General features: G+C 46.4%; 1 protein-coding gene across 1 annotated transcript in view; it reads right to left on the bottom strand.

The window, feature by feature from the left end:
* GLRA1 (glycine receptor alpha 1) overlaps window positions 1-24567 on the bottom strand; it is a 52035-nt gene that overhangs the window by 1951 nt on the left and 25517 nt on the right. Inside the window, exons 4-8 of the mRNA XM_059173345.1 lie at window positions 21486-21709; window positions 18679-18761; window positions 16963-17100; window positions 14889-15103; window positions 4770-4916 (exon numbers count right to left, since the gene is read on the bottom strand). Coding sequence (XP_059029328.1) covers window positions 4770-4916; window positions 14889-15103; window positions 16963-17100; window positions 18679-18761; window positions 21486-21709 — 807 coding nt within the window. The remainder of the gene's footprint in view (window positions 1-4769; window positions 4917-14888; window positions 15104-16962; window positions 17101-18678; window positions 18762-21485; window positions 21710-24567) is intronic.

A 24567-nucleotide genomic window follows, 5' to 3' on the forward strand; every position in this document is an offset into this window, starting at 1 on the left:
GGTTCTGCTCAAATTGTTCTCTCTTCCTGGATAGACTCCGAACCTCTGCTTCCAGCGCCTTCTCTTTCACTTAACTAACGTCTGATTCAGAAGCCATCCCCGAGGGTCAGGGTAGACAAGGTGCCCCTGCTGTGTGCTCCATGAGCTCCCTGTGCCTCCTTCTCTGTTGTCGTTTTAAAGCTCTTATCACATTATGTTTCTTTTAAAATATATTTTAATCTTTACTTCATGCAAACCTTTTTATTTTTTAGAGAGCAGGGTGGGGGAAGGGCAGAGGGAGAGGAAGAGAGAGAATCTTAAGCAGGTTCTAGGCCCAGTTCAGGGCCTGGTATGGGGCTCGATCTCAGGACCCTGAGATCATGACCTGAGCTGAAGTCAAGAGTCAGACTCTTAACCGGCTGAGCCACCTAGGCTCCCCACATGGGTTTCAGATTAATGTCTGTTTCTCCCACTAGGCGCTAAGCTCCATGAAGGCACAGTCTTACTCATGTTCATTGCACTCTCAACACTGAACATATGAACAGGGTTTCTGGACATAAGCTCAAAGCTCAGAAAATAGTTACTGAATAAGTAAATGTTTACCAGTATATCTTCACTACTCCTAGCTTCCTTTTTCTTTTATTCTTTTTTTTTTTTTTTTTTTAAATGGGGTTATTTCCTGGTACCAGGAGGATTTGAGACGTGAAAAACGCTCAAGAAATCAAGGTGCAAGGGGCGCCTGGTTGGCGGGTTAAAGCCTCTGCTTTAGGCTTGGGTCATGGCATCGGGCTCTCTGCTCAGCAGGGAGCCTGCTTCCTCCTCTCTCTCTCTGCCTGCCTCCCTGCCTGCTTGTGATCTCTCTCTGTCAAATAAATAAATAAAATCTTAAAAAAAAAAAAAAAGAAATCATTGGCAAATTGTTGAATCTGGTCCAACAACCTCATTGCAGAAAGGGGGAAAGAACATGTGCTTGGCAAATACATTTCAATAAATAATTTGTCTGTGAGTAGGACAACAGTAGAGGGTTTGCGCCAGGACCAAGGAAAGGAGTTGGAGGCAACTGTTCAAATTACTGGACCCTGTGCCTGGGAGGGGGTCTGGGTCCAACACTCTTGCTTACCAGTATAAATCTGTCCTTGCTGCAGGATGGGGTGCTTGAAAATGTTTTCTTACCAGGCTCTAGTTATGCAAGGGAAGCACCAAATTAATTTTATATACAGCTTTGGGCAAATTATTCTCTGCCTTTCTCATCAATCAAACATGGGAGTAGAAGGGGTGGAGGTGTGGCCTGGAGGCCCCAACTGGTTAGATGATCATCAGTTTCACAGGGTAGCCTGGAGAAAGGAAATTCCTGAGAAATGATGGGAGAGAGGCATGCTATTCCTGTTCTCCCCAGCAGATGGCAGGAAATGAAAGCTTGGGGATGGAGCAGGGGGCAATCTGGTCGTCTCCTCTAGAACCCAGGGAGGTTGGGAGTGTGCCTGCCCAGTATGGCTCGCAGATTTCCTAATAATCTGACTAATGAGGCCGGCCAGGGAATTTGAGGACCAGATGCTTTGTGCCCAACAAATGAGGTAACATGGGAGGATGGTGGGATTTGAGGAGCCCAGCCAAGATCACAGGCTCTGAGAAGCTCAGGCATGGAGGTAGCTCCTTTTCACTCACCATCTGGGTCTGAAAACCCCCTCTGCAAACTTCCTGCTGAAGGGAGGTTCTGCAGCCCAAGCTTATACGCTGCTGCTGTACAAGACACATGCAGAGGGGTTTACTCCAAAGGAAGCACTGCTTTATGGTGAACCCCATCCTGTATCCTTGTAGTTTCTGACATTTGAGCCATTATCAGAGCTCTTAGGAACAAGGTCACACTGATTCAACTGCACATAAGGGGCCACGCAGGAGAAATGTGAGTGAAGAAATGAGCCAGGGATGAAGAAATCTCTAGTCAGAAGGGACTCAGAGAATGCTTCCCCTATCTAAAGGCTCTTCCAGTGCCCCAGGATTAGGCAGGATGGGAATCCAATGGGACCAGAGAGCTGTGACTATTTGAAGATAAAAGTGTGATTTTTTTTAAATGCTTGTACCTTATTCTAGATTTCTAAGACACTGCTAGTGAAATTAAAAAAGACAGTTGCATGCTGAATTTCATCTCTGGCTACTGGTTTTTGACCTCTGCCTGGAGTAAGTCTCAGCTCTTATTTTTGATCTGATAAGCAGCAGGGTTATTTTTATCTGCTTCAGGACAGAAACACTGATGAAGAGGTAAGCAGCTGATGGTGTATGGTCAGTGGTAGCCATGGGACCTTGAGCACCTCCATTGCTTTTGCCACCAGCACCTCTGTGATCCTAGTAACTTGCTCCTCCTTGCTGTTGTCATTGGCATGGGAAGAGAGGACAGGATTCCCTGTATAGGGCTCTAACATGCTATGAGAGAGCCAGGTGGGAACTGAGCAGGGATATCTGATCAAATCCCATAGGGCTTTATTTACATTTCACCTGGAGAAGGTTTAGTTTTCTGCTGGTGTATAAACTGGTAGGGAGCTGGTGATGGTGGAGGCAGCCTTCGGAGGTACAGTAGGCCCACCATACTCTGTGTCTGCAAGGGCTCCATTTACATTTTAGTCTCTGAAAATAGTGCCCCCTCGAGTTGTGCAGTGCACAATCTAGTGTCCTGATGCTAGTCAAATATCATGGACATAGTCTCCCTAAGGAAGTGTCTCTTCAACAAATGTATTAACCCTCTTTTCATAGAGGAAAATGCAAAAAAGCAGCTAGCCGGTGGGAAAAGGCAAAATAATGAATTCCCAAGATTGTTATGTGTGGTCAGTTCCTTGCTTAGATTATTTTAATAGTCAGAGGCCAAGTATCCAATGGGCAGTGAGGACTAAAACTAGAAGTCTTTTGAGAAATCCTGTCTGGCTTGCTGTGCCTGAGATAGTTTTCTTTTTCAATGCAGATTTAGAAGGATGGTTATACCTGAACTCCCATGGACATCTTCTGTCTTGAAATGTCTGCCTCCTGCCTATGGTAAACTGTTAGAAGATAATTGAACCAGATTGCTGATGTTTAAGAAACTCACTGATGGAAATCTGTGCATGTGTAATCATTTGGTTCCTTGGCACTTCTGTGGCAGGAACAAAACTTAAAGCTACTTTGTAATCTGATTTAATCCTTACCACAGTCCCCCAGGGTGCCAATTTAGTCCACTTTACAGATGGAGAAACTGGGCCCAGAAAAAGGAGAGCTTGAAGTCACATACTAACCAGTGATAAAGAAACAGGGTCCATTGACATAGTACTTGGTAGCTGGGGTAGGGGGCTGGTGGAAGTAGGATGATCTAAAGCTTGTAGGACATGGTGTGTGGCAGGTATGAGGTATGGCCTGACAGGTCATAATATATGGGTTCTTGTTTGCCCTAATCTGTTGCTGGAAAAACTCCTGTGCAGGCTTTCTGACCGGAAGGGTTCCTCTGGGTTCCTAGAGCATATTCACTATGTGTCAGGCATTCTGTTAGGCACCAGAGACAGCACCAAGCAAAAGTAGGCATGGTCTCCACCTGTGTGGAGTTCATAATTCAGTGGGAGAGATAAGTACCAAACAGCTACATCATGAATGTACAATTACAAATCAAAATGAATGTTCAGAAGGAAGGAAGCTAAGCTTTAGTAGAGCATGACCTTTGCTAGCTCATACAGCATCCTTGGGCAGATTAGAAAAATGGCATCCCTCCTTTCTAGACATAGGAATTGGAATCCTGTCCTCTGGCTGATACAGTCCGTGCCGAGGCAGGACTTAGAGAAGAGTGCCTCACTGGCAAGGGGGCCTGTGTAGGATACAGTCTGCATGGCCATACTTGACAGCTGTGCATGAGAACCTCACTACAGGACCTCTCCCTCCACCCAGGTATCAGGGAAGATGCCTCAGCTGAGAATCAGAAAATGAGTGGTTGGTTAACACTAAACAAATTTCACTGGGAAGGCATTCCAGGAGAGAACAAGACATCTGAAGTCCTGTGTGTATGTTTGAGGAAAAGGAGAAAAAACTAGGGTGGTTGGTGCTCAGAGAGCAAAGGAGAAAGTGGTGTGGAGATGAGGTTGGAAAGAAAAGCAAATTCTCTGATCTCCAGGGGAGAAGTCTTTGGGGGAAATATTTACAGACCTAGGTGTGCAACCAGTTTGTTCCCACAGATGGCACTCTCCCCAGTGGCCTTTGCTGGTTGGAGCACAGCCTCTGAGTTAACAGATGTTGGTGACTTCGTATAGATGGTTGGCCAAGTAGTTCTTTATTCACACCCTCATAAAGCGAGAGAATTCACTCTGCAGGAGCATCTTGCATGATGCTCTTCTCTTGGAAGTGGGAAGCAAAGGCCTGGCTCTGGGCATTCTACCCAAAGATCTTACCTTTTGTGACGTACTTCCTTTCTGGAACCAAACCCTTGGAAATAATGCAGCCTTGCAGAAAACACCAATAACCACCTTTCAGCCTGCCAAGCTTCCAGGTCACAGCTAGTTATTATGGTAGCCCATCAGTGTTTGCTCCATCAGTTCTGTCTTCAGGTATAACCTGATCATTTCTATAAGTGTCATGGTTGGAAGAGTTCCTGCCTACAGACCCAACAAGGCATTATTTGTGGGAGAGGAAGTTAGGAGTTCTAGGACTTCATCCCTATTTTATGTCTGCCTTACCCACTGAGAAGGACGGTCCACAGAAACAAATATCACAATACAAGGCTGCCTGGATCTCTTCTGTTTACCCCCCGCTGTCCCTCCCTGGGTAGCGATCCAAAGGCCTACCTTGTGATGTCTTCGCTTCCTCCTGAATCGGAGCAGCTCTTTGTGCTGCCGAGACACAAAGTTGACAGCAGCATACTCCAGTAGGGCTGAGAACACGAAGAGCAGGCACACTGCCATCCAAATGTCAATGGCTTTCACATAGGACACCTGGAGTGGGGGAGAGGAAGAGCGCAGGGGCGTGAGGGCAGGGGAGAATGAAATAGTTCAATATTTCTGCTCCTCAGTAACTTCCCCATCACCCACTGCTATTCATTCCTCAGCTGGGGTATTAGGAAAGTGCAGAGGAAAACAAAAAAAATGCACCAAGAAGACTATACAAAACACTGGAGAAAATAAGAATATGGTACTTAGAAGAGTAGCAAGGAGAGGGGGCATCGTTGAGTAAACAGAATGTTGTGCTTAGTCTAAGGGTGATAGGGAGTGATGTACCTAACACTGTAAGTAAACAGAGGATGTTAACAAAAGTAGCAACGTAAGATTTTAAAAACTCTCTTCGCTGTAAGAACAATGAGGACAACAGCAAAAATGGTCAGAAGCTCTGTTAACCAAGGGCTAACAGCAATCATGAAAGCATTTACTTAAAAAGTCAACTGAGGGTGCCTGGGTGGCTCAGTGGATTAAAGTCTCTGCCTTTGGCTCAGGTCATGATCCCAGGGTCCTGGGATCGAGTCCCACATCGGGCTCTCTGCTCAGCAGGGAGCCTGCTTCCTCCTCTCCCTCTGCCTGCCTCTCTGCCTACTTGTAATCTCTGTCAAATAAATAATCTCTGTCTGTCAAATAAAATCTTAAAAAAAAAAAAAAAGTCAGCTGGATGCCAGTAAGAGCATCAAACTTTGTGGTATTAAAAACAAAAACGAAAACAAAACCTAGCTTCATTGAGATAAAATTCATATGCCATACAATTCACAAAGCTAAAGCATTTCAGTAGTCGTTAATACATTCAAGATATATGCAACCATCATCACAGTCAATTTTGGAACGTTTTCATCACCCCCAAAAGAAATCCAGAAATGACTGTTAGCCATTATTCTTTTCTCTATTCTCCCAATTTCTGTCCCCCACCACCATCCCAAGCAGCCATTAGTCTACATTCTGACTCTATAGATCCCCCATTCTGGGCATTTCCTGTGAATGGAATCATATACCATGTGGCCTCTTATGACTAGCTTCTTTCACTTAGCATAATGTGTTCAAGATTCGTTCATGTTGCAGTATATATCTGTATTTCATTCCTTTTTTTTTTTTTTTTTGAAGATTTATTTATTGAGGAAGCATGCAAGCAGGAGAGGAGCAGAGGGAGAGGGAGAAAATCATAAGCAGTCTCTTTGCTGAGCATGGAGTCTGCTGCAGGGCAGGATCCCATGGCACTGTGATCATGATCTGAGTTGAAAGCAAGAGTTGGGGGGTGCCTGGGTGGCTCAGTGGTTAAAGCCTCTGCCTTCGGCTCAGGTCATGATCCCAGGGTCCTGGGATGGAGCCTCACATCGGGCTCTCTGCTCAGCAGGGAGCCTGCCTCCTCCTCCTCTCTCTTTCTTCCTGACTCTCTGCCTACTTGTGGTCTGTCTGTCAAATAAATAAAAATCTTAAAAAAAAAAAAAAAAGAAACCAAGAGTTGGATGCTTAAGTGACTGAGCCACCCAGGTGCCCCATATTTCATTCTTTCTTATGGCCAAATAGTATTTCATTGTATGGATATACTACCTTTTGTTGACCTAGTCATCAGTTGATGGGTGTTTGGGTTGTTTCTACCATTGGCTATTATGAATAATGTTACTGTGAACATCTTAGATGTTCACAGATTTTTGTGTGGACATATGTTTTCATTTCTGTTGGGGCCTTGTGGTGTTTTAACTTGCCAAATTCCGTTCTCTGGTCCCCACTTCTGTGCTAGCCTAGAAAACCAACAGCCTGCAAACAGACTGAAGACCAGTAACCAGGCAGTTGGTGGATGGGGCAGAACAGAGGTGGAGCTTCTTTAAACCCCCTTTGCCAGAGAACTGTCATTATTTGGCCTGTTTTGTGGTTCGCCGAAAGACCTCACTCTCAAGGAAGGCTGTCTTTATTTCACCTGCCTTGGAGCTGGGCCAGTGGAGCAGCCTTTTCCCTAGGGGCATCTGTTGAAAACAGTCAATGGCAACTCTAGAACATCAGGTCAGCCTGAGGCCTTAGGTAAAGTTGACACAAATAATAGGTTGATTAAAAAGCTTAAAACTAAAATCTAGGGGAATGAGATGTCCATAGGGAGCTTTAGGAAGCTCTGACATATTTCTGAGAATTGCTGTGTGTGCTTAGGCCTGGGTGCTACTCAGGAAAGGCCCGAGAAGGCCCCTTAGCTCTCAACTCCGCTAACCTTGACACATTGAGCAAGCTGCAAGTGAGGGGTGAGGCAACACTGTAAACTGCCTGGCTGAGTGTTGGAGGTGTGTCCTAATACATCTGTAGAGCTCTAGGAAAAGACTGAGAGATTTCTAGGTTCCATGCATTTAAGCAAATTTCTGTCCAATTTTAGCTAGCCACCCAGCTAACTGCGCAGACTTTAGTGACTCCACAAAACAAAGGATACAGAGCTTACAGAATTAGTTCACAAGAGTTATTAAACAAACAAACAAACAAACAAAAAAACAACAACAACAAATCTTGAGGAGGGAGAATCTGACTTCCAGAGATGCCACATTACATTATGTAAAACGTGTAATTTTCAACCAAAAATTATAAGATATGCAATGACATAAAGGATGGGCCTGCAACGGATTAAGTGTTTGTGTCCCTGCCACCCCCTTCCTTGGCTGAAATCCTAATTCCAGTGTGATGGTATTTGGAGGTGGGGTAGTTGGGATGTAATTAGATTTTAAGAGTGGAACCCTCTTGAAGGAATTAGCACCTTTATAAGAAGAGGCCAGCTACCTGGCTAACTCTCTTTCTACCCTGTAAGCATATAAGAAGAAGTTGGTAATTTGCAGCTGGAAGAGGGTCCTCACCAGAACCCTACTATGCTTCACCTCATCTCAGACTTCCAGTCTCCAGAACTGTGAAAAATAGATTTCTTTTATTTATAAGCCACCCGACCTCTGGTTACTTGGTTATAGCAGCCCAAATTCACTAAGACAGGCCCATATATAGAAGAAAAAAAAAAAAAGCATTCCAAAGAAGCTTCCCCTGAAGAGGCCCAGATGTTGGACTTGATAAGGCTTTATTTTTTTGTTTTCGGATTTTTATTTTTTAAATTATTTTATTATCATGATTTTTTTTAAAGATTTTAGTTATTTGTCAGAGAGAGATATATAGAGCAAAAGCAGGGGGAACAGCAGGCAGAGGGAGAAGCAGGCTCCCTGCTGAGCAAGGAACCCCATGAGGGACTCTATCCCAGGACCCTGGGATCATGTCCTGAGCTGAAGACAGATGCTTAACAACTGAGCCACCCAGGTGTTCCTTAATAAGGGCTTTAAATCAATTATTTTAAATGTTTTTAAAGAATTAAAGGAGACCTGCCTGTATAAACAACCAAAGGAAATGATGAGAACAAAGTCTCACCAAACTGAACCTAAGAAAGGAATGATAAAAAGAATAAAATAGAAATTTTGGAGTTGAAAAATAACTGAAGAGTTCACTAGAGAGGATAAATAGCATATTTGAGCAGACAGAAGAAAGAATCTGTGAAGTTAAAGAAGAATCAGTGAACTTGAGATTATCTTGTCAGAGGAACAGAATGAAGAAAAATGAACAGGGCCTCAGAGACCTGTGGGGAACTATCAAGTACACAAATATATGCTTAGTGAGTGTGCCTGAAGGAGAGGAGAGAAAAAAGCAGAAAGGGTAGTTGAAGAAATAATGGCCAAAATTTTTCCAGATTTGAAGAAAGACGCTAATGTACACACCTAAGAAGTTCATGAACTCCAAGCAATGCAAAAGAGCTCCACACCTACACACTTCATAATCAGACTGTCAGAAGACAAAGAGAGAATCTTAAAAGCTGAAAGAGAGAAGCAACCCATCATGTACCAGGGATCCTCAATAAGAATGACAACTGATTTGTCATTGGATTGATTATATATTTTAAAACTGAGGGGTGGGTAGAGATTATTAAATCCTAAGGAGAGGGCCTGTGGCCATATAGAATGGTAGTGTGATTGTGAGGAGTGAAGTTTTGAGAATCCAAGCAGTCTAATACAAATGGCCAACAGACACATGAAAAAGTGCTCCATATCACTCGGCATCAGGGAAACACAAAACCACAACAAGATACCACCTCACTCCTGTCAGAAAGGCTAAAATTAACAAGTCAGGAAATGACAGATATTGGCAAGTATGTGGAGAAAGGGGAACCCTCCTACACTGTTGGTGGGAATGAAAGCTGGTACAGCCACTCTGGAAAACAGCAGGGAGATTCCTCAGAAAGTTGAAAATAGAGCTACCTTATGACCCAGCAATCGTACTACTGGGTATTTATCCTAAAGATACAAAAATAATGATTCAAAGGGGCACCTGCACCCTAATATTTTTATCAGCACTATCAATAATGGCCAAACTATGGAAAGAGCCCAAATGTCCACCAACTGATGAATGGATAAAGAATATGTGGTACACACACACACACACACACACACACACACACACACACACAGGAATATTACTCAGCCATCAAAAAGAATGAAATCTTGCCATTGGTAATGATGTGGATGGAACTAGAGGGTATTATGCTAAGCAAAATAAGTCAGAGAAAGACAAGTACCATATGATTTCACTCATATGTGGAATTTAAGAAAACAGAGGAACATAGAGGAAGAGAGGGAAACATAAAATAAAAAGATAGAGAGGCAAACCATAAGAGACTCTAAACTATAAAGAATAGACTGACAGTTGCTGGCAGGAGGTGGGTGAGGGGAATGGGTTAAATGGATGTTGGGCATTAAGGAGGGCGTTTCAATGAGCAATGGCTGTTACAGTTAAGTGATGAAACACTAACTTCTACTCCTGAAACCAATACTACACTATATGTTAACTAACTTGAATTTAAATAAAATCTTGGAAGAAAAAAAAAAATAAACCAAGCAGTCAAGAAGGCAGAGGGATGGCTTATGTAAATGAGAAGACATCATGTGTTTATGGAATGGAAGACTTGATATCATTAATATGGTGACACTCTCCAAACTCATTAACAGACTCAGACTCAGTGCATTTTCACTCTAACTTCCTTTTTTATTGTTGTTGCAGAAATTGACAAACGAAACTTTAAATTCATATTCAGGTTCGAATAGAAATGCCAGGGACCCAGAATAGCCCAATCAATCTTTAAAAAGAACAAAGTTGGAGGACTCATACTTTCCAATTTTAAAACTTACTTCAAAGCAACAGTAATCAAGAGTGTGGTACCGACATAAGAGTAAATGTGTAGATCAGTGGAACAGAACTGAGAGTCTAGAAATAATCCCATACGTTTGTGGCCAATTGATTTTTGACAAGGTTGTAATTTCAATGCTGGAGAAGGGTGGTCCTCTCAACCAGTGGTGCTGCCTTAACAGCATCCACATGCAAAAGAATGCTATCCTTCCCTTATACGGTATGCGAAATGCAAAATGGGTCAAAGCCCAGGTTTAGGGCTAAACCACAAAACTCTTAGAAAAGAATATAGGTATACTTTTTTGTGACTTTGGATTAAGCATTAGTTTTATAACTATGATACCAAAGGCCGAGCAACAAAAGAAAAAATAGATAAATTTTACTTCATCAAAATTAAAAACTTTTGTGTATTAAAGGACACTATCAATCAAGATAGCCCACAAAATGGGAGGAAATATTTGTAAATCTTATCTTTGATAAGGGATTAAAATCCACAATGCACAAAGAACTATTACAACTCACCAATAAAAAGAGAAATACTTTTATTATAAATTGGGCAAAAAATTTGAAGGCACATTTCTCCAAAAAAGTCACAGAAATGGCTAATAAGCACATGAAAAGAATGCTCAACACTACCAATCACTAGGAAAATACAAACCCAAACCACAGTGAGATAGATACTACTTCACATCCACTAAGATGTTTATAATCAAAAAGACATCAGATGAGAAGCAGCGTTGGTGAGGAAGTGGAAAAATTGGAACCCCAGTGAGATTATGAAGTGATGGAAAACAGTTTGTCAGTTCCTCACAAAGTTAAGCATATAGTTACCATATGACCCAACAATTTCACTCTTTGGTAAATACCTATGAGAGTTGAAAGCATATGTGCACACAAAAACTTGTACAGAGATGTTCATAGCAGTGTTATTTAAAATAGCCAAAAAGTGGAAATAACCCCAATGTCCCTCAACTGGTGAATAGATGAACAAATTGTGATAGACCCATGCAATGGAAATACTAATCAGCCACAAATGGGAATGAAGTATTGATATAGTGTATACCACAGGTGAATCTTAAAACCATTATGCTAAACAAAAGTGCGCCTATTATATGATTCCATTTATATGAGCTATGCAGAAGCAGCAAGTTCACGGAGGTGAAAAGTAGAGTAGGAGTTGCCAGAGGCTGGACAGAGTAGGGAATGTGGAATGACTGTTGATGAGTTATGGGGCTTTCTTTTCGGGGTGATGAAAATGTCCTGGAATTAGACAGTGGTGAGTGTGTGCAACTTTGCAAATATTATTACCTGCTACTGAATTTTATACTTTAAAAAAAGTGAATGGAGAAGAATGTGAGATTGAATATTAGTAGCATATGGAGCCAAATACTGAGTCTGGCGTTACCCATGAGTGGAGCAGAGTGTTGTCTGGCATCAGTCGTAAGCGAAAGAGAATGTGACACCAACTCTTAGTAGACAGTGGAGGAGGTTGTTGACTCTAACATCAGGAAAAGGAAGCAGGTACATCTGCTGTTAAAATTGCACAGAGCAGGATGTGTTGTCAGGTGATAACAGTAGGTAGAATTTGGTCTCAAGCATTTATAGTGAATCCAGCAGAATGCAAAGTCTAGTGTTCATAGTGCAAAAGGCAGATTATTGAGTTTTGTGTAAGAGTGAATAGAGGAGAGAGTGGTGTCGAGTGTTGATGGCAGATGAAACCGAATGTCATCTCTCACATTAAAAGCTAATGGAATGTGAAATATCATGAAAATAAAAAACAGTGGAGAGACTCTTCTAGATTAAAAGAGTAACCATATACAGGGATGCCTGGGTGGCTCAGTTGGTTAAGTGGCTGACTTTTGCTTAGGTCATGATCCCAGGGTCTAGGGATGGAGCCCTGCATGGGACTCTCTGCTCAGTGGGGAGCCTGCCTCTCTCTCTCTCTCTCTCTCCCTCTGCAGCTCCCCCTGCTTGCGTGCATGTGCTCTCAAATAAATAAATAAAATCTTTTTTTTTTTTTAAGAGTTTATTTATTTATTTGACAGAGAGAGATCACAGTAGGAGAGAGGAAGGGAAGAGATCACAGAGAGAGAGGAAGGGAAGCAGGCCCCCCGCTGAGCAGAGAGCCCGATGTGGGACTCGATCCCAGGACCCTGAGATCATGACCCGAGCCGAAGGCAGCGGCCCAACCCACTGAGCCACTCAGGCGCCCAAAATAAATAAAATCTTTAAAAAAGTTTTGAAAATAAAAGAGTAGCCATATATAGTATGAATCTTGATTGGATCCTTGATTGGATCCCTTGCCATATTTACTGATGATGTTTTTTGACATTGGGAAAACATGAAGTTTTTGTATTAGATGATATTATGGAATTACTTCTACTTCAATAATTATTGATATAAAATTGATATATAATAAATAAATAGAATTGATGTAAATATAATTATTATTGAATGTTAATTTATTTGGATAAATATCATTGGGGTCCTTCTTCCTTCTTTAGAGATGGCTTATCATGATGTCTGTAACCATCAAATGATTCAACAAAAATTGTGTCTATCTACTACCTACCTACTTAGCTACCCATCTACCTACCCACCTACTTATCTTTATATAGAACTAAAGTGAATGTGGCAAGATGATTAACAGTTGGAATCCAGGTGAAGGATGTTAGAGTGATCATTGTATATTCTTCCAACTTTCCTATATCAAAGCAGAATGTTGAATGAGGCCTTAATTGGAAATGGTACAGAATGTGGGATTTAGCATAAGGCTCAAGGGAGCCGAATATGGAGTCTGGCGTTAACAGTAGGCTGAATGTTGTGTCTGTTGGTGAGTGATGAAAGCAGAATGGGGCTCAGACGGTAGTGGTGAGCGTAGTAGAATGCGGGGCCTAGAATTAAAAGAGAGTAGAGCAGAATGAGGCATCAAGCATTCACAGTGAAGGCAGCAGAATGTTGTACCTCACGTATAGGTGAATGGAGGAGTAGGGGGTGTCTGGCATTAATAGTAAATGAAGCAGAACATCGTGTCTGGTGTTAAAAGTGAATTAAGCAGAATGCGAGGTCTGGTGTTAACAGCGAAAGGAACAGAACGTCGCATTTATGGCAAGGGCGACTGGCGGAGAATTAGTGTCTGGTGTCGGTAATGACTGAAGTGGAATGCTGAGTCTGGTGTTTGAAGAATGGGGCAGAAATGTTGTGTCTAGCACAGAGTGAATGGAGCAGAATGTGTATCTATCTGGCTTTAATAGTGAATGGAGTGAAATGCTGTGTCTGGTGTTAGTAGTGAATGGAGCAGAGTACGGTTCAAGAGAGAATAGTGAAAGGAGCAGAACCTGGTGTTGAACGTTAGAAATGTGAAAGATGATCGAGGTGTGGGAAGAAAAGGGTTCACACACGACATTTGGGACGAGGCTGCTATCTTGCAAAGGAGCTGCTTGCGAGCCTGGCCCTTGATTGAGAGAAGGGAACCTGGATTTTGGGAATGTTCCCGCTTTCCCTAAGCGATAAGGATGCCTCACTGTGCCTAGACCGCCCATACAAACAACAGGGACTGTGCCAAGTGTTTGCTTTCCTCCTGGGAGTCTGGAGTTTTGGTGTGGGCCAGGTGGAAGGGGCCTGTGTGGCCAGCGCCCAGTAAAAATCATCCATACTGAATCTTAAATGAACCTCAAAACAATGTCTCTATCTCCCTGGCCAGAAACATCCCACACGTATGACTGCCTTTTTATTGTTAGGGTAGGAATGCGCTCTGTGTGGTCCTGCCCTGGGGGGCTGGGGGTAGAAAACAAGGAAGGCTGCAGATGGCTTCCTCCAGACCCTGCCTGTGTCTTTTTCCTTTATCACCTAGCTGTGTATTCTTTTAAAAAATTTTTTTTTATTTTTTAATTTTTTTAGAGATTTTTATTATTTTTTTCAAGGATTTCTTTATTCATCTTAGAGAGAAAGAGAGAGAGAGAGTGGAGCAAGGAGCAGAGGGAGAGGGGGAAGCAGACCCACGCTGAGCCGGTAGCCCAATGTGGGGCTCCACCCCAAGATCCTGAAATCTTGCCCTGGGTGAAATCAAGAGTCCCATGCTCCACCAACGGGGGCCCCCAGATGTCCCCGAGCTGTGTGTCCTTAACGCAACGCTATAAAAATATCTTAGCTGTGGGGCACCTGGGTGGCTCAGTGGGTTAAGGCTCTGCCTTCAGCTCAGGTCATGATCTCAGGGTCCTGGGATCGAGTCCCGCATCGGGCTCTCTGCTCTGCAGGGAGCCTGCTTCCTCCTCTCTCTCTCTCTCTCTGCCTGCCTCTCTGCCCACTTGTGATCTCTCTCTGTCAAATAAATAAAATCTTAAAAAAAAAAAAAAGAAATCTTAGCGGTGAGAACAATGCTATGCTGAGTCCTGTGAGTCGTATCAAATCTCTGAACGTGGGGGTGGTCCTGGAGACCCTCCACCACAAAACATCGACTGTCAACGGTGCAAGGAGCAGGAGGTTGTGTTTAGCACTAAAAGTGAATGGAGGAGGAGGTGGAGTTGAGTGTGAATGACACATGAGCAGGATGCGTGTGGAGTGCTGGTAGAGAACAGAGCAAACCGTGGGGTTTGGAAACTGTGCGCAACACAGGGTCCAGTCTGGAGGAGAGCTCTGATGCCCCAGAATGCTGGATCCTGCCAAGGACGGCCGGTGAAGAAACAGTGACTAATTCCTCGTGCTCCCTTCATCTCAGGCAGGGTAGAGAGATGGGAGTCCTTCTCTGTCCAGGTGTTTTGTGCTCTGGGCAGTAGGACTTACCTTGGGCAGGGATGCTCGGGAGCCAGAGCTCTGGGTGGTCATGGTGAGCACGGTGGTGATGCCCAGGCCCACGCGGGCTGGGGCGGCATCCATGTTGATCCAGAAGGAGATCCACGAGAGGATGACGATGAGCAGGCTGGGAATGTACATCTGGATCAGGTAGTAGCCCATCTGTCGCTCCAGGTGGAACCGGGCCTCGATGCAGGTGAATTTACCTGCGAGAAGTTACGGTGAGAAGCTGAGTGTTCTCGGGAGGTCGGAACAGCCTCAGCTGGAGGCCTGGGTCAGCCTCACACTAGCTGTGTCCTGAGGCAAGCGCAGGAATCTGTGGGTCTCCATTCCCTCCTCTGTGGTAAATTAGGGGTGATGAGGGTGATGGTGCCCACCTCCTGTGGTCACCTGTGTGTTACTGTGCACTCCTCACACCTGTTGTGCTCACACCTGACTTAGGACTTAGCGCACTCCTCACACCTTTTGTGCTCACACCTGTGCTCAGGGGCCGTCACCCTTACCAGCCCTGTTTTGTTGCTAAGAGTGGGCCTCCGTGGACCTGTCCTTAGCCTTCCCCCAGGTACCGTCCCCAAACATGACTCGAGCCTGTTCCTTCCTGTTGTAAAAACGTTCCTTCCTTCCTCATACAGAAAAGTCCCCATTATCTACGGGGACAAGCTCGAACTTCTCAGCCTGCTCTTTGTAGCCATGCTCTGGCCTGTTTTTCCGTCCCACTTCCCGTCTTTCCTCACCCTCATCGTGACCCCTTCCACTCTACCCTGGCCTTGGGAACTTTGACCCTTCTGAGCTTTGGCCCCCACCGATCCCACTGCCTGGGAGCCAGGCCTCTTCCCTACAACCGGCGGAAGGACCCACCTACTCCCCACCCCGCTTCTGGTCATGCGGTCATCTAGCCTTAGGGCAGAAGGCAGCGAGGGCGGAGGCACCTCCGTCTGTCTGTCCTCTGCACTGGACTGCGGGCAGCTGGTCTCCCCTCAACTCTGTGCTTGCCTGGAGCCGGTCGGGGCCCCGCATCCTCTCCCCCCGTCGGATCCACAGGGCCTAGCGCAGAACTCAGCTCTCACCCAAGTGGGAACAGGGAAGAGCAAATGAGATAATGAATGAGAAAACGCCGTGTGACCAGTTTCGGGCTGTGGTGTGAGAGGCAGTGGGACTCCGTGAGTCACTGCTGTCACGGCTGCTAATGGGAGTATCGTCACGCCTCGCCGTGCCCAGGGACCAGGACAGTATCTCTGGAGGTGACCCAAAAAGGGGCCGCTGTGCCCAACACAGCAGAGCTCAGGCTGCCTGCCCTTGCTCTGAGAGATGAGAGCTAAGAAGAAATCTTAGAGCACACAGCAGAGCACGCAGCGATTTCTCTCAAGCCCCTGCTTCCACCGGGAAGGCCTCCTCCGCGGCCTACTTCGCGCGGCCCCTCTCCTCAGCTGGGCTCTAGCTGGCCTGACTGGAGGCCTTTCCTCCACTGCGCCTCCGCAAGCTCCTTCCCAGCCTGCGGTAGGGCAGACAAGGCTGGTCTTGGCCCAACCCCAGCTCGTTCCTGTGTCCCAGCTTCCCACCAAGGCTGGCCTGTGCCTGGGAGACAGAGAGCTGGGCGCAACGGCCATGGGTCCTTCCCCTCTCCTGCAACTCGAAGTCTGGGGGACCCTTTCCAACTGCGCTGTCCACAGACCTCACATCACCTCTCAGCTCCCTCCTGCTGAGGCTTGAGGAGAGCAGCCTGGGTACTGCGTCCCGTCAGAAATGCCAGGTCCTCTGTGACAGACGCTGCAAGATGTCCTCATATCCACTCCCCGCTTCTGCCTTAGGGACAGGGTTCATTTTGAGCTGGGATGCTGCTACCTGGAGCAAAGACTCTTCTCTCCCGGCCCCCCTGGCAATGAGATGTGTGGCCTGAGCGTCATGTGCGTGCCCCAGGACATCCAGGGAAAAGATATCAGAGCACCACTTTCTTGGTTTCAAAGACTCTTTTCTTAAACACGAGGTGATCAACACAGAACCGTGTCCATCACGGGCATCTCGTAAGATCTGTTGAACCAGAAGTTGAACGAATGTTTGGACCTACCTGTGTTGTAATGCTTCGTGCAGTATCTCAGGTCCTTCTCCTCTTTCAGGATAAACTGCGGTAGAGTTAGTCCATCTGCCACCTGCACAGCTCCCTGCTCCTGCCACTCGAAGATCAGGTCATTCATGGTATAGCCAACTGGGGTGGGGGACCAGAAGAAGCAGCCGTCACCACCCAGAAGCACTCATTTGCAGCGGGTCGGAGCTGGTTTGGGTTAGAGACTGAGAGGCATCAGGCACGAGAGGGAATGCATGGGACCACGTTGCCTCTCCACCACCCCCTCCCCATTCTTCTTCCACCCTCCCCTCACCTCCCTTGCAGCTGAGGAGGTTAAAACTGGTCTAATTGTTTACATCGACCCCCTGCCTTCTACCTCGCTTGTCCCTTCGCCTCCACTTCTTACCCCTGTGGTCCTCGGCAGCTCACATCGGCTATGGGGCCTGTGTGCCAACCTTGCACGCTCCCTCCTCTGCTCACAGCACCTTTCCCTGGGGGAATGACTCTATAAAGCTGTTGGGGGACTGTCAGCCGGGGGCCAAGGTGTTAGGTAATGACACAACTAGACCCGTCAGATGCTCTGTCCCAGGACTTGAATCTTTTCTTTTTTTTTTTTTTTTTTTTTTAAGATTTTATTTATTTATTTGATAGAGAGAGATCACAAGTAGACAGAGAGGCAGGCAGAGAGAGAGGAAGGGAAGCAAGCTCCCTGCTGAGCAGAGAGCCCGATGCGGGACTCGATCCCAGGACCCGGAGATCATGACCTGAGCTGAAGGCAGCGGCTTAACCCACTGAGCCACCCAGGTGCCCCAGGACTTGAATCTTGAATCAAGCAACAGAAGGTCAGAGTTGGCTGGTGCCAGGTCCCCTCAGAGGTGGTGTTCCACCTAAGTCTGCTTCCTAAATTCTCTGCCCTGGTTTCTGTACGTCTTTCAAGCCCATGAGGAAGCCCTGTCCTTCCATTGAATTCCACCTTTTTTTTTTTTTTAAGGAAGTTTATTTATTTGACAGAGAGAGACACAGTGAGAGAGAGAACACAAGCAGGGGGAGTGCAAGAGGGAGAAGCAGGCTTCCCACTGAGCACGGAGCCAGAAGCAGGGCTTGATCCCAGGACCCTGGGATCATGACTGGAGCCACCCAGTCACCCTAAATTCCACCTTTTAAATTAGATTGGTTTCCGTTTGCAGTCAAAGAGGTCGGCTCCCTCCTCCTGTAGGTTCCCTTGTGACCTGCGACATAAAGCCCTCTCCAGTGCCCCCTCTCTTTCCCAAGCAGAAGGAAGCATTCTTTCTGCCCGGAGGCCACAGTGTTCAGCCTTCCAACAACACACTTACCACTTGCTGCCCTGTGTTAGAGTTCTTTGTGCCGCCAGCTGTCTATGTGTCCCCAGCTGCAGGGAGCAGCCCTGTGAGTTCAGGGACCCTGACTTATTCGAGCTCTTTCTCTTCCATTCCTGGAAAGTGTATCCACAAGGGACATGGAAGAGTGTCTCTTGGGAGAATACTGCTGACTCCGAAGCTGGGCCTCAGCCAGCCAGTAAGGGGGGCTTAGATTTCTAATGCATTTTCTAAAGCGGAGCCCCCCGTCTGGTATTTTGGGCTAGGACAGTTATCTCTTGGGGCCCAGCAGTTAGCTGCTGTTGCCGTATGGGAATTTCTGCAAGTCCCCTGGGTAAAGGGGAGTCCAGCTCTTTCTAAAGCCCTCATGCAAGTGACTCACAGCTTTCCAGTTGCATGATGCACGTCTGGACGTCCATGGGGAAATTCTTCAAGTCCATGGGGCAGGCCAGTGTTAGTGTGATTCTGAGAAGAGAAGGGAGTTGAATGATGCTAGAGCCACACACGGGGGAAGCTGTGCCTCCATTCCAGTTATTACCAGGAAATCAGTTATCTTGGAGAGGTCAAGGAGGTCAGGGAACTAGTGTGTATTGAGATAATATATGTGTATTTCTACATTCCAGATATGGAAATGGAGGCTCAGAGAGATACAGAATGTTGCCTAAAGTCACATAGTCAGTGGAACTTGTGGGTTTCTGTGGAGTCTGTCTGGCTTCTAAACATCTTGCCCTCAGCCATGGCCTGAAGGCCTGGAGGCCAGGTGCTGCCCTGATCCCTGCTCTTCCGTGGAGGCTCAATTCCAAGTCGAGCAGCCCCAAGCCTCAGGCATCCAGGGCCACCTGCAGCAGGGGCTTCGAGTGGTTCTTGGCTGCCTCCCTTCATACACTGGACTCATCAAATGCTATTTTAAAGAGGCCCTTGCCTTCTGGGTGTCCGAACAGAGCTGACTCATACCTGTGGGCTCATGCTGGGGTTAGCTGGCAAGTGGTGGGTGCCCCCAGCTTCCGCGAGAGCTGTCTATTTTGGGTTGTTTCACCCTTGCAGAGGCCAAGCCTCAGAACCAGAGGGAGTGCCCCTAACAGAAGCAAAGTGTACAGTTCAGGCTACGATGCAAGGCTTCAGCTTCAAAAGCCTTGCCCGCATCGGAGCACCTGCTCCAGAGAATAGGGAAGAAAGGCTCTCAGAGCCCAGAGAGGCTTAGATCATCAGGCCGACTCCCTCACTGGACAGCTGGAGGAAACTGAGGTCCAGAGAAGGATTGGTCGGGACTCCTGCAAGGTCACCCACTGCGTGATGACTCAAAGGCAGGATTCAAAATTATGTCTCCTGGCCATTGGATTCTGAGCTCCTGTGTTTACTTTCAGACCCTGCTTTCCTGAAAAGAGCCTCATCGGTGGTGGTCTAGTGACACTTGGCCACCGGCACCTTACTGCACGTGATGAGGGCATGGCCCCGTGTCAGCTTCTCCCCTCCAGCTCATGCCCACTGCTCTGGATTTGGGCCTCATTGAAGCACAAGATAGAAGCAAGAGGGGGGAAAAGGGAAGGGAGAGGGAAAGTGAAGAGAAAGTGAACAGAGTTGAATTTTTGAAGATAAAAGCTCCAAAGTGGGGCAGCTGTCACACCAGGTTAATTTTCTGAAGCTGAATGACCTTGGGAACATCACTTTCTGCTGATCTGTCCTTCTGTCATGCTGCATGGGGCTTAGCTTTGTAGAGATACCAAACCCGCCTGGCAGCAGCAAAATCCAGCAGTGTAACCTCTTCTGCCCCAGCAGGCAGGGCACCGGCGGCCGTCCTGAGCCCATCAGCCTCCCATCTGGATGTGCGCTGGCAGGACGCAGGGGGAGGAAGACCGCGTCTGCCTCTGGCTCCTCCCAGCAGTCCCCTGCTCGGGGTCTCCTTTCCCCACTGAGATTCTTGAGTCCCCTCTCCTACCTGGCCTGCTCTCAGGAGTCACCCTGAGTCTAGCCATATCTGAAGGTTAGAACGGCTATAGCCTCTCCTATGGGCCTGGATATTTAAAGCTCATCTCCTAATGGAAACAGAAAGATTGATTCCCCCAAAGAACTGGAGGGGGAGGAGGAGTCATTTAGGGCCAGTGTCCCTTAGAAGCTCTTTGAAATAAACACATACTCATTCATTCATCAAATGAGCGCCTATTGCATGCCGGGCACTTTCGGCTCGGCTCTCAGTGGACATCAGATGGACACTAACAGATTGGAATCTGGGCTGTGCTACTAGGTGGCTGGTGGGAACTTTGGCAAGCTGCTTAAGTGTTCAGATCTTCACTTGTCTAATCTGCAAAATGGGCATACCAGAAATATTTCATGGAATTGTTAGGAGGATTACAAATAATATATGTAAAACACCCAGCCTAGTTAGTAAATTCTCCATGAATGCTACATATATAAGAATGTAGCACAGACATTGGTCATTTTCTCCATGACTTCGGGGAGGAAATAGGGAATTACGTGGGGAGAGTTGGCAGGAGACTCTTTTAAAGTTTGCTCCTAACCAGTATCTGTAGGATCCCTCCCAGTTGGGAAGAGGATCCCAGCTTCCTAGACTCAGTGCAAAGTTTGGGGGATGGGAGGGGTTTATGGAAGGGAGGGAGCAGCCCTGGTTTGTACCTGTGAGTAGCCTAGCAGGCCCATTTTTGTTGAGGTTGCTGGGACTTTTCCGGCTTTGTGCCTTTGCTAGTGCTACTTTTTTTTTTTTTTTTTTTAAATTGTGGTAGGAACATTTAACATGAGATCTAGCCTTTTAACAAATATTCGTGTGTACAAAATAGTATTGTCAACTCTAGGCACAATGTTGAACAGTAGCTCTCTAGAACTCACTCATCTTGAGAAACTGAACACCCCTGCTGCTGAGCACTGTCTTTAAATACTCTTTTCCCTTCTTGTTTTATTGAAATGGTGGCTAAGCTTAGGGGCCCAACCTTAACCCTTCTAAGATGCTTCTTCGGTTCCCCTAGGAACCACTCACCCCTAGGACTTTGCCTGGTATGTTCTTCTTCCTCCCTGACTGTAATTTACAGAGCTGGCTCTGCACACCGTGCAAAGGTGTGGGGTTGCCCAGGCCTGTGCACCCCTGGCTGGCCCATCTCCTAGTGTCTGCTCCCAGAAGGCTAATGGGACCAGGTGCACTCTGAGGAGGACGGCAGGGTGAGCTTCTGTGGAACTCACCTGATGCTGTAGAGGACATTTCCGTTCCGGGAGATCCTCAGCAGTTTGTTGTCAGTGGTGATCTCGTGGAAGTGAGCCCCCTTCTCGTTGGCAAAGAACAGGTCGGGTTTCCAGATGGAATCCAACATGGATGGGTCCAGGTCCAGAGAGTCATCCGGGTATTCATTGTAGGCCAGCCGGGGGTCGTTCCACTGCTGCCGCAGGAAGATGTTGACCCTGTAGTCCTACAGCCAGGAGAGACAGAATAATCAGGGTTAGGCCCCGGGAGGTCCGCTCTTGGAGGGCTCAGGGGCTTTCGTGCTCCCCAAAGTCCCTTTTGGAGAATTCGGAGTATGGCTGCATCTTATGGGGGTGAGATATAAAGTCTGTGCCTCAGGAAGAAAGTCAGGGGAGTCACCCCTGAAGATCCTGTCAGCACGCTATCAAGTATATTCAGCTCTGAACTGATATTATTTAATGATACTCTTCTGAAAATTTTCAAAAATAAAGGTCCACCTGACGTAGTAAACACCTGATTTTATCCTGTTGCCATTTTGTCACGTTTGCTTTGGTTTTTGGATAAGAGAGAGCACATCACAGATAAAGCTGAAGTCCCCCTTATACTGTTTTATTTTATTTTATTTTTTAATAAAATTTGACAAATTTTTTTTTAAAAGATTTTATTTATTTATTTGACAGAGAGAGATGACAAGCAGGCAGAGAGGCAGGCACAGAGAGAGGAGGAAGCAGGCTCCCTGCTGAGCAGAGAGCCCGGTGCGGGGCTCGATCCCAGGACCCTGAGATCATGACCTGAGCTGAAGGCAGCGGCTTAACCCACTGAGCCACCCAGGCGCCCCAAATTTGACAAGTTGTTTTTTTTTTTTTTTTTAGATTTATTTATTTATTTATTTGACAGAGAGAGAGATCACAAGTAGGCAGAGAGGCAGGCAGAGAGAGAGAGAGGAGGAAGCAGGCTCCCTGCCGAGCAGAGAGCCCGATGCGGGACTCGATCCCAGGACCCTGAGATCATGACCTGAGCCGAAGGCAGCGGCTTTACCCACTGAGCCACCCAGGTGCCCCCAAATTTGACAAGTTTTTAATAAAAGTTGTCTCTACTTGACAGAGAGAGAGAGAGAGAGAGAGAGCACAAGTAGGCAGAGAGGCAGGCAGAGAGAGAGGGGGAAGCAGGCTCCCCACTGAGCAGGGACCCTGATGCAGGACTCAATCCCAGGACTCTGGGATCATGACCGGAGCCGAAGGCAGCTGCTTACACGACTGAGCCACCCAGGCGCCCCTAAAGTCCCCTTTTATTATCGAGGCTGTCAGGGCAGTAATTCCCATGCACAGTGAAGTTCAAGTGTCACTCTTCCATAGATTGACGGAGCAAAAGGAGAGGCTAAAAGCTGCTGCCTGAGCATTCACGCTGTTCTGCTGAAGGGAACAATGAATTCCCAAGCAGTGAAGGAAGGACGGGTGAATTCTGAGGAGCTCCTGCTGGTCCTAGGGTTCATAACGCTCTGTTTCAGTCCCAGCCTCTCCAACCTTCTATCACACATGGTAATTTATTTGTTTGGGGAGGATTTTCTCTTTAATTTTTTTTTTTTTTCTAATGTAAGCTCTACACCCAATGTGGGGCTTGAACTCATGCCTTCAAGATCAAGAGTCACGTGCTCTACTGACTGAGCCAGCCTGGTGCCCCTGGGGAGGAGGAATAGTTTGTGGAGTCACATCTTACTGGATTCTGAACTCAGTGCTAAGTCTAATGCTTCTCAGATAGGACTTTGATGTAGTTATTCTGCTGGGAAAAAAAAAAAAGTCACAATCAAGCCAATTAGGGAATGTTGGGCTAAACCAAATGCAACTGATGTTTTACTGTGGGACTTTTTGGAGACCTTAGTATGCTAGTTATTTGTATGTATCTCCAAGAGGGGAAGTTTATTTTGGGCATTGAACTCTTGCATTTTGTGCATAATGATTGCCTTCTACTGAATATATGTTAAGAATTGCCGTCCTTGTCAAAACTCCCACCCCTCCCCTCACCTTCATTTCTCTGACGGATGGAGAAACTGAGGTCCAGAAAGTTAAGACTGACCCAGTATCACTCTGAAAGTCAGGTCAGAGCCCAAGAGTCCTGACTCCTAGCTGAGGATTTGTTCAGTTGGTCCTAGGATTGCTGAGAGAGCCCCATTCAGCAACCGATTGCAGCCTGAGAAGCAGTTATGGTACGGGTAGGTTTCCATGCCAGGGAAGTGGATCATGAAGTTAAGAAATATTTTCATGAAGAAGTGTTTTCAGTTTTGTTAGGGAGGCATTCTTAACCTGGGATCTAGGACTCTTATGATCCTGCAAGTGGAATTTGGGATTTATTTGTGTTTTCCCAGGAAGAAGAACTTGGTTGTCTGTGCTCGACTCTCAAAAGGGTCTACAGTTCCCCAAAAGATTAATAACCTCAGTTCAAGTCTGACTCTGAATTCGGTTCTTCCAGGAATAACCTCTACACGGGAGCACCTGCTGGGACTTTCCCCGAAGGTGCTGGAGAAACAAGCCCCTGCTACATTTTCTTTCCCTTTCACTCTTTTTTTTTTTTTTTTTTTAAAGATTTTATTTATTTATTTGACAGGCAGAGATCACAGGTAGGCAGAGAGGCAGGCAGAGAGAGAGGAGGAAGCAGGCTCCCTGCTGAGCAGAGAGCCCGATGCGGGGCTTGATCCCAGGACCCTGGGATCATGACCTGAGCCAAAGGCAGAGGCTTTAACCCACTGAGCCACCCAGGCGCCCCTCCCTTTCACTCTTGATCTGTCATCAGCAGGGACGGACTAAAACAAAAGACCCTCCTCGCCACCCTTACCCTCACATCTGCTGGGTCCCCCCTCAGTACGGGTCTCATCCTGTTTGCCTCCGGAAATATCAATAGCTTCGTAAAGTGTTCCAAGGTATTTTATAGAATTTTCTATAATCTGATTGAAGCCTCTTCTCCCTCTAGCCCCATAGACAATGACACTTGATCTCATAATCTCATGTCTTATAAATCCCGTGGTGGAGGGAGAACTGTAGGCCAGACCTGGATGTTGATACTTCGTTTTTCCCGCTGACAGTAATGGAC

This window comes from Mustela lutreola, chromosome 5 (genome assembly GCF_030435805.1).
Source record: "Mustela lutreola isolate mMusLut2 chromosome 5, mMusLut2.pri, whole genome shotgun sequence".
Classification (NCBI taxonomy): domain Eukaryota; kingdom Metazoa; phylum Chordata; class Mammalia; order Carnivora; family Mustelidae; genus Mustela; species Mustela lutreola.